The sequence below is a fragment of the Crinia signifera genome, chromosome 7 (assembly GCF_055691185.1).
Source record: "Crinia signifera chromosome 7, ASM5569118v1, whole genome shotgun sequence".
NCBI lineage: Eukaryota > Metazoa > Chordata > Amphibia > Anura > Myobatrachidae > Crinia > Crinia signifera.
This window is the reverse complement of record NC_139223.1, coordinates 43,557,507-43,567,171: the sequence shown is the minus strand read 5'-3', so window position 1 is coordinate 43,567,171 and position 9,665 is coordinate 43,557,507. Positions and strand designations below refer to the sequence as shown.

General features: G+C 46.0%; 1 protein-coding gene across 1 annotated transcript; it reads right to left on the bottom strand.

Moving 5' to 3' along the window:
- Window positions 1–4,444: 4,444 nt before the first annotated feature.
- Window positions 4,445–6,573, bottom strand: LOC146020106 (ras-related protein Rap-2c-like). Its single transcript, XM_083152942.1, has one exon. The coding sequence runs from the start codon at window positions 6,329–6,331 to the stop codon at window positions 5,654–5,656; it is 678 nt and encodes a 225-aa protein (XP_083009068.1). The 5' UTR covers window positions 6,332–6,573; the 3' UTR covers window positions 4,445–5,653.
- Window positions 6,574–9,665: the final 3,092 nt, after the last annotated feature.

Below are 9,665 nucleotides of genomic sequence, written 5' to 3'. Positions count from 1 at the left end.
TTATGTGTACTTACTGACTAGGGTATTTTTGAACATTTGTTGAAGTGTGGTCAAAGTTTCCCATGTGTAACCCTCTCCATGGCCATTCCCATGTTCCTATCCAACTTTTCCCTGCTAATTAGTTTGTGTCAGCACATGTGCAGAGCAACTTAATAGGTGAGAAAGCAGTTTGTGTGCAGGTGAGGTAGCTCCTACAGTAGTAGGTAAAAGCAGGTCCAGAACAATGCTTTCTTCATGGAGTGGGTGAGGCAGACAAACAAGGGTGAAAAGGTACATTTGTGTAGGAATGCATATGTGTCCTCCCTAAAAAAAGATGTGTGAATGGGCCAAACATGATAAATTAGCTTGTGAACAAACATGCATAACTTTTTAAATATATATGATTTTACAGTGTCATAAGCAGATGTAGGAATCCTTTGTTAGAGAGATGAGAGTGCAATAATGTGATTGGTAGCATCTTACATCCAGAGTGTAGTCAAATCCAAATCATAGCAGATGAGATAGTGGTACAGGTCATTATTTTGGGTACTATACAAAGATTGTGTGGAAAATAGTGGTCATGGGCTTCAAACATTGCTGAAACATCCTTTGTAGGTGTTAGATGTGGTTTATGTTATTCTATCCTAAATACAAAACCTATGTTAGTATTAGAGTGAACACGTTGACACATGTCGACTTGTGTAGATTGAGTGTGCTACTGCGTAAAGTCTATGAAAGCACGTAGTGAATGTGTCTAACTGTTTAGCAAATACCTACCTTAGCGTATAAAAAGATTCTTACCTTAAATTAAACAAACCTTTAAATGTGGAGAAGTATAGAAACATAAGCTTCCAATGTGTTTGCGTGCTGTGTGTGTGGCTTGCAGGCAGTGAAATCATGGTTTGGACTTAATAGACTGCAGCATTGCTTATTACATTCAGGTGTATGTGTTTGAGTAGTAATCAGCGTTAATAAGCCAACTCAGCCGCACGCTGGCATGCGGTATCTGTAGGGGTGGTTTGAGATGGCGGCTGGTAGCCGCCTGTTTTGTGTCCGAAATGAACGGTGCCTTAGTCGATCGTGCGGTAGTAGCACCGCTCATTTTTGGTGCACACCCCCGTGTACGCCCATATTTACGCCCATTTTCCCTCATTATTTCGGCCGCTCCCATCAACACGCCCCTATGCCGCCCCATTACCCGTACACTCGCGTACAGGTTTTTTCGCACGTTGAGACCCCGGCCGTAAGCGTTGTGGAGTGTTCGCGCCGGCGCATTAGCGTATCTGCACATGCGCAGATCATGAAAAACCCCGGGACGTACGCGTACGGCCCGGCCGCTCCAACCAGAATAAGGCCCACCAGAGTCTGTCTAATTCTGTATATGTGCCTATAGCAGCCCCTACACCTAGAACACTACATGTAGAGCTCCTCTGATTCTGTATATGTGCCTCTAGCACACCTTACACCTAGAACACTACATGTAGAGCTCCTCTGATTCTGTATATGTACCTCTAGCATACCTTACACCTAGAACACTACATTTAGTGCTCCTCTGATTTTGTATATGTGCCTCTAGCACACCTTACACCTAGAACACTACATGTCGAGCTCCTTTGAAACTGTATATGTGCCTCTAGCATACCTTACACCTAGAACACTACATTTAGGCTATCTGATTCCCTTACCTCCTTCAAGCGCTCCCTCAAAACCCACTTTTTTCGACTAGCCTATCCCTCCTCCTAACCTCTTTTGATCCTCCTATCCTGCCTCCGTTCCCCTCCGTTCCTACTTATCCTATTGTATTTCGTTCGTCCACCCACCTATTTTTAGTATGTTAACTCTTATGAGCAGGGCCCTCCTTCCTCACGTACTCACCCTACCTCATTACCTCACCTGTGCTCCTGTCCTGTTCTTCCCTTCCTCTACTTCATCTTCGGTCTCCTTGACTATTTTGACACCTACTTCTGAACTGATGCTGATTTTAGTTCTACCAGCTATACCCCTATTTATACTGTATCTTTCTACACACCCTGTACGTTACCTTGTAATTTTTTTTTTTTTATTTTGTTTGCTATGTACGGCGCTGCGGACACTTTGTGGCGCCTTATAAATAAACGTACTACTACTACTACTACTTAGCGCTCCTCTGATTATGTATATGTGCCTCTAGCACACCTTACACCTAGAACACTACATTTAGCGCTCCTCTGATTATGTATATGTGCATCTAGCACACATTACACCTAGAACACTACATACAGTCTGTCTAATTCTGTATATGTGCCTCTAGCAGCCCCTACACCTAGAACACTACATACAGAGCTCCTCTGATTCTGTATATGTACCTCTAGCACACCTTACACCTAGAACACTACATTTAGCGCTCCTCTGATTATGTATATGTGCATCTAGCACACATTACACCTAGAACACTACATACAGAGTCTGTCTAATTCTGTATATGTGCCTATAGCAGCCCCTACACCTAGAACACTACATGTAGAGCTCCTCTGATTCTGTATATGTGCCTCTAGCACACCTTACACCTAGAACACTACATGTAGAGCTCCTCTGATTCTGTATATGTGCCTCTAGCATACCTTACACCTAGAACACTACATTTAGTGCTCCTCTGATTATGTATATGTGCCTCTAGCACACCTTACACCTAGAACACTACATGTAGAGCTACTCTGATTCTGTATATGTATATGTGCCTGTAGCACACCTTACACCTAGAACACTACATGTCGAGCTCCTTTGAAACTGTATATGTGCCTCTAGCATACCTTACACCTAGAACACTACATTTAGCACTCCTCTGATTATGTATATGTGCCTCTAGCACACCTTACACCTAGAACACTACATACAGCGCTCCTCTGATTATGTATATGTGCCTCTAGCACACCGTACACCTAGAACACTACATATATTGTTCCTCTGATTCTGTATATGTACCTCTAGAACACCTTACACCTAGAACACTACATGTAGAGCTCATCTGATTATGTATATGTGCCTCTAGCCCACCTTACACCTAAAACACTACATACAATGAAAACACTGTCTGCTTCTCCTATATATTAGTCTGAGCTGCCAGAGAATAAATACGTTGGATGTTTTACCGATACCCTTATACAAAGACATTTAGAAAAATAACCTGCTGTAGTGGCCAAATATATTTACTATGGAATTACTTGTTAATAGAAAATCATCAATCTTCTTTACAGGACGACTGATCCTCTTCTTGGTAAGAACACCCTAATAAGTGTAGTGAGGTCCTACTCGGTTCATAAATAAGCAACCTGTCCCACCCTTGGTACAGAGAACATCAGAGGGTGGCGGGGTAAAGGATACAGTGGATATAACACATTGTGCCAGGCTATTGTTCCGTGTGTCCTCATCCAGATCCAGGTAGCTGACACATGAAACACTCGTACACAATACAAAGAACTTGTGGGAAGCTTAAAACAAACACACGAGTGAGTCCGAGTCAGCAAGTACTGGTGTGTTTTACAATACACAACCCGGATGAGTGACAGGGGAACATTTATGTCTCCCAACGTCTAAGAACTTAATCCAGGAGTTAAGGTACAAAGCTAAAGTTAATGTATAGTGATTACAAAGATGAGACTATTAGCAAAGAAAATGTTTGGGCTGCAAATGCCCAGAATCCCATGTTTACTATTGGCTCTTGTGTAGCACAAAGGAATAGTGGTACGGATGGTCATCGATAATTAAAAATCATTGATGTAGAATAGTTTTGCCATCGAGGGGGAGGGGGGAACCAGACGGTTTCCCACCATCGATGTCAGAATAGTTTTGTTTTTCTTTTTTCCCCAAGGGGCCGGGACACGGAGCAAAGTTCCGCCCCCGACACCCCTGAAGCCCCACCCCTGTGTCCCTCAGTTCAAAGAAAATGTATGACCATCGATAGGTAAAAACGTCAATGGTCATCCATTGCATAGTATAACACTACTGATTGCACTATTGGCATCGATGGCAATCCCTAAACAATGGAAGTAAATGTTTATATGTGCATGCATTGTTGGTGAATATGGACTACCCACTAACCACACTTCCGACTGCAGATTATATCGTACTTTTATACCTTTATTATTTTGTGTTGCATGACAGCAATCAGTGGGCCAGATGTATCAAGCTTCAAAAAGTGCTAAAATGGATAAACAACCAGCCAATCAGCTCCTACCTATCATTTTTAAAGCCCAGCCTGTAACATGGCAGTTAGGAGCTGATTCACTGGCTGTTTATCACTTTCCATTGTATCACTTTTTGAAGCTTGATACATCTGGCCCACTGGTTGTTAATATTAATCCTTATTGACTTGATTTTTAATAATCAACGCAAAAGACAAAAGTTTAACTTTGTTGAGGTTGGTTTTAACCTAGGTTCTCCCAGCATGAGACAAATACAAACAGAAGCAACACAGAGAATCGGAAGATGTTGTTGAGATTTTTATTTATTCCTGTACAGAAATGTGTGTCATTGTGAAAGTACATTCTTTGCTGTCATCACAGCTTAGTAAGGTGCCAACAGAATACATGGGCTGCCTGCGACTGCCAGGGAGAAGACTGAGTCACAAATCATGTCAGATTCAGGCCGATAATAAAAGCACAGACTCCGTAGCGCAGGCACTGTGCAAATATTGTTACTCTAGCACAGAGTACCATCGTACATTTCCAATGGTGTGTAATGATCTCCCTGGCATGGTTCAGGCCAGCACTGTGCGACTAAATAAAGGTGTGCAAGTTATCATTGCATCTTATTAACCCTTTGAATTTTAGACGGGTATTTTGCAAATATCTCACAGCAACGTTGGCACTGAAAGGGTTAAGCCCACTGTAGGACATAGAATGGATTAAGAACACATTGTACATATAGTATAAAAGTCACACATTTTGATTGATGTTGCTTTGATACAAAACCGCTCTCTGTACTTGTCTTCTGGTGTCTTTTCTATAGCCTGCACATTGCTATAGGCTGTCTTCCCTGCATTCAGCACCTAAGAACATGGCTTACTGGCTCCCCAGCTGTAGAACTGACAGCATGCCCTATCGGATGCGTGCAAGGCCATAAGTTGTCGGCACCTTGGCATAGATTGAGCAGCAATGGTCCCTGGCAGGGGCCCTTAAGTGTGCACCCTCAGGCGTCTAACAGTTCTATGGCTCCTCCAAGTGGCCCTAAATGTCCTCACCAGTGTAACAGTTCTTAGTATCATTCAGGTGGCCCCTAAAAATGTCCATTCTCAAGAGTCTAATGGTTCTTGGGCTCATCCACACATCCCCTCAATGTCCACCTTCAAGAGTCTAACAGTTCTTGGGCTCATTCATAAAAAGTAAAAAATGTTTGGGCTCATGCAGTTGACCCTTGACTGAAATTGGACCCTAAATATCCACCCTCAAGAGTCTTACAGTTATTGGGATCATCCAGGTCGCCCCTAACAGACAGAGGGGTGTAAATGTCCATCCTTATGCATCTAACATTTCTTGAGATCCTGCAAGTGGCCCCTACACAGACAGGGGCCTCTAAGTGTCCATCCTCAGGCATCTATCAGTTCTTGGGCTGATTCAAGTGGCCCATACAGAAAAAGGGACCTCTAACTGTCCATCCTCGGGCGTGTAACAGTACCTGGGCTCTTCCAGGAGGCCCCCTAGGACAAGATACAGTCCTGCTGCTTCCTACGGGGCTGCCGCCTCCTGGGCTCGGGCTGCGCGCTGGCTCTGCGCCTCTCCAGCGCGGGGCTTAGCAAGCAGGGCAGGTTGATCCTGCGGAGCAGCTCCTCGAAGACTTCCTGTACCTTATGGTTGACTTTTGCCGAGGTCTCCACGTAGCCACTGTCCCACTCCAGCTCGGCAGTGGCCGCAGCCTGCAGAGCCATCAGTTGGCCGGCCTCTGCCTCCAAGCCCGGGAAGAGGTCGGTCTGGGTGCCTACCACCACGATGGGGACGTCGACCTCCCCTTTAACCCGCACGATCTCCTCCCGCAGCCTTTCCACCTCCTGGAAAGAGTCCGGCTGGGCGAGGGAGAAGACCAGGGCGAAGGCGTCCCCCTGTTGGATGCGCAGCTTCTGCATGGCCGGGAACGAGTAGCTGCCGCTGGTGTCCACGATCTCGATGCGGAGTTGGGGCGAGTGCGGCTCGGGCTCCAGGCAGTACACCTCCTCCACCGTGCGCTGGTGCCGGGGCTCAAAGTGGTCGCAGAGGAGCCGCTGAATAAGAGCCGTCTTCCCTACCCCAGCTGCGCCCATGAAGACCAGGCGCACAGCGCCGCTGGGGGTCCCGGAGAGGGACATGGAGGTCCCGGCAGTAGCAGCCTTCTTATGGAGCATGGTCTATGCAGACTGCGCCTTGTAGTTAGGTGATCCGTACACAGCAGTAATGGGAACGCTAGTGGCTCTGCGTCTGGATGCTGCGCTCTGTGCCTTGCGTCTGAATGCTGCTGCGCTCTGTGCCGTGCGTCTGGATGCTGCCCGTCCTCTACTACAGCTATGATTCAAGCGCAGTACACTGTCCACTCTGCTCTGCTCCTTTCCAGCGGCTGATCAGCCTTATATGCCTCCCTGCAGCCCTCCCCCATGCCACCAGCAGCTTCTGATTGGAGGCTGGCACAGGACAAGTGCCAAGAGCAGGGTGTTGTGGCCCCCACCTTCCCATACACGTGTCTCCTGCGCTCAGTGCAGGCTGCAGGTATGGGAGGTGTCAGGCTGGGAAGGGTGTAATAACATCCAGCAGCAGCAACATCCAGCACTGAGAAGTCACGATTGCTTTCTTGTCTTTCGTTTGTATATACAAAGCCAGTGGTGTTCTATTTCCATAGGATAGAACTGTATGCAAGCTCAGTCCCAAATATACGGGAATTAAATAAGTAATAATAATGATAATGGTATAAATACTAAATCATAGTGAAACATTGCTCATACTAGTGCAAATTGTGCATGATAGTCACATGATATTCCCTTTAATTACTATTCTATTTATTATTAGAATGAAATGTGGTTACTGCATTGGCTGTAGTATTTGCCATCTTGCTTTACCAACATGAAGGAAGTTATAAAGCCACGCAGTTACAGCGCTTTAAATTGCACCACTGCTGTGTCGACATACTGGGTTTGACTGTTACACAAGGCGGCCCTTGCCGACAGGACTAGCCATCTCCTAGGAATGACTTGTAGATTTTGCTGAACAAACTTTCTGCATCCTGCAGAGTAGAGGACAATGCCAGTCTGTGATTGGTCGAGCACTTGTCCCTTTGTGCTAGGATGCACATGAAGTGTTGCAGTGTGCATTGCCCACCTTGGACCTTATTCTGATTGACTCGCAAGGCTGCAAAATTCGCTGCCTTGGGAGTCCAAAAGACGCCGGCCGCTGCCCGCAGTGCCGGGCGCCCCCCTCGCTCGCATGACCCCCTGCACGGCTACGAATGGATTTACATAATCATCCATTTGCAGGCGGGGAGAAATCATTCGATAGTTGCCGACCATCGAATAATTAATCCAGGGGCCACAGTTCAGAGACACCTATATAGTGACTCTGAACTGCGGGTGCCCTGTGCGAGGACAGGATCCGGTGATGTCAGCTGCCCGCCCCCCGCATGTCCGTCACAGCCTCATTAGCCTGAGAACGCCCAGCATTGTCATGGGAACGCCCATGATACACTGGGCATTCCCATATGCTAATGTTTACACATCTCATGATTGGCAGCCACCTGCAGTGGTTTTGTCTATCACATTGACCATAAATATTATGATTTGGTCCTTTACCACCAACCCAGTGCACCCCTGCAAGTACTCTGAGGCACCCCACGGAGCCATATCGCACAGATTGGGAATTATTTCGATAATCCCTCTCTGTGCTAATAACCACGAGTTGATGTGGGAAGCTCAGCATCCATTTGACGCCTGGATTCCAAGGCGCAAGTAACTTTGCATCTGGACAAACCAAATTGCAATCTAAAAGGGAAAAATTTGTTCTTCATTTTGCCTCCAGAGTAAATACTGTCTGCTTTCGCATGTAGCCCACAAATGCTGGGCTGCTTTAGATGGGTGTTAGGCATACTTGCCTACTTTGACATCACTTGGACCCATCCCCATGCTAAAAAGCTCTGTGATTCGTGAACTGTGGATCGGGGATTACATGACGCAAAATGCAGCTACTGCATAATTTAACCCCATCCCTCTCAGCGGACCTGTGATTTGTGGTAATCGAACCAGCGGGAATGGGGGGCGTGGGGGCTCTGGCCAGCAAGCGGGAGACTTTCCCACCTTCTCAGGGGGCTGGGAGGCGGACCCAACTTTCTGCACAGGTGACATCTGCCCCCTTCAGTGCAGCATGGTGTTACTGCTTTATTTTTTTCTTTGCTCTGTACTCTGACTTTGCCCAATGTCTTGTAACCTCAGCAACTGTTGGATATCTGAATATACTTTATAGATGTAACCAGGGGTCTAACCTAACATGTGTCAGCGGGCAGTCAGTGCTGGTTGCTACTGATGACTTTGATTTCCACCATATTCATTTATTTTGCACCAGTTCTTGCAATACATCTAGGGACTGTATTATTGTTATCCCTGTGTTATAATTAATTTGTACACCAATAAAATATTCTACAAACCTAAGAGTAACAAACATTTAGCACAATTTGCAGTGCAATCTAGGCACAAAACAGCATGTTTGAGCGGCTTTCAGCTCAAAGCCGCCCAGTGTGTATGGCCCGGCAATGAGCGGTGAGCGCTGGTACGCGATACCGCAACATCGCCGGGAAAGCCGCTCATCTGCTATTAATACCAGCAGATGAGCGGCATTGAGGACGGCTTTGCAAAGCTCTGAGGTATGCAACGCCGTCCTGCCCCCACTGTCGGCGCCGGGCAGGGGGAAAGCCGCTCAGTGTGTATGCACTTAGCGGCTTTCCCCGCAGCGGTGATTGACATCATCGCTGTCCATACACGCTGGGCATAGTCGCCCAGTGTATATGGACCTTTACACCTGAAAATGTTTGTTTTCAGGGAGATATCCACAAATATTGGTTAATTGATATTGGTTGGGCCCCACAGATTGCAAATTGCATAGATCCCAACATGATCCCATTCCAGGAGGGACAGAATGTTCTGTTCCTGGACTTCCCACTTGTTGTCTCCTGTGTTATGCTGGCCACACGTCAGACCAACTTTCCTCTTACCATACAACTGGTTGGTTGGATGGAATAGAAAAAATACCAGGTTTTTATTTGAATTTTTATAACAAATGTGAGCGATGCTGGTATTTTTAGAGGATATCTTGAACATCTCTCAAAGAGATGTTGGCACTCAATGGGTTAAACAAGCCTAGTTAGACAGTAGTAGAGGCTGGCAGCCTATGTCACAGCCCAGAGGTACAGTATGAGACTACCGTGTAATTAGCGACCAGTCTGGTGTAGGACTTTGCTGATAACCCAAACCCTATCCAGTACAGAATTCAGTCCTCTGCCTGGGGGAAGGGCTGGGATGGACAGAATTGATTAGTAATGCCTGGTTTCATCATATTTTTTACTGATCGCTGTATATTATATTTAGAAAATAAATAATGTTGTATAGTAATAGTAGATTTAAAAAAAAAATGTTTTATCATTTAATATTTGCAGCTAATTCTCCAAAAACATCAGTTTTCGGTGGTTAGCCGCAAATATTAAGT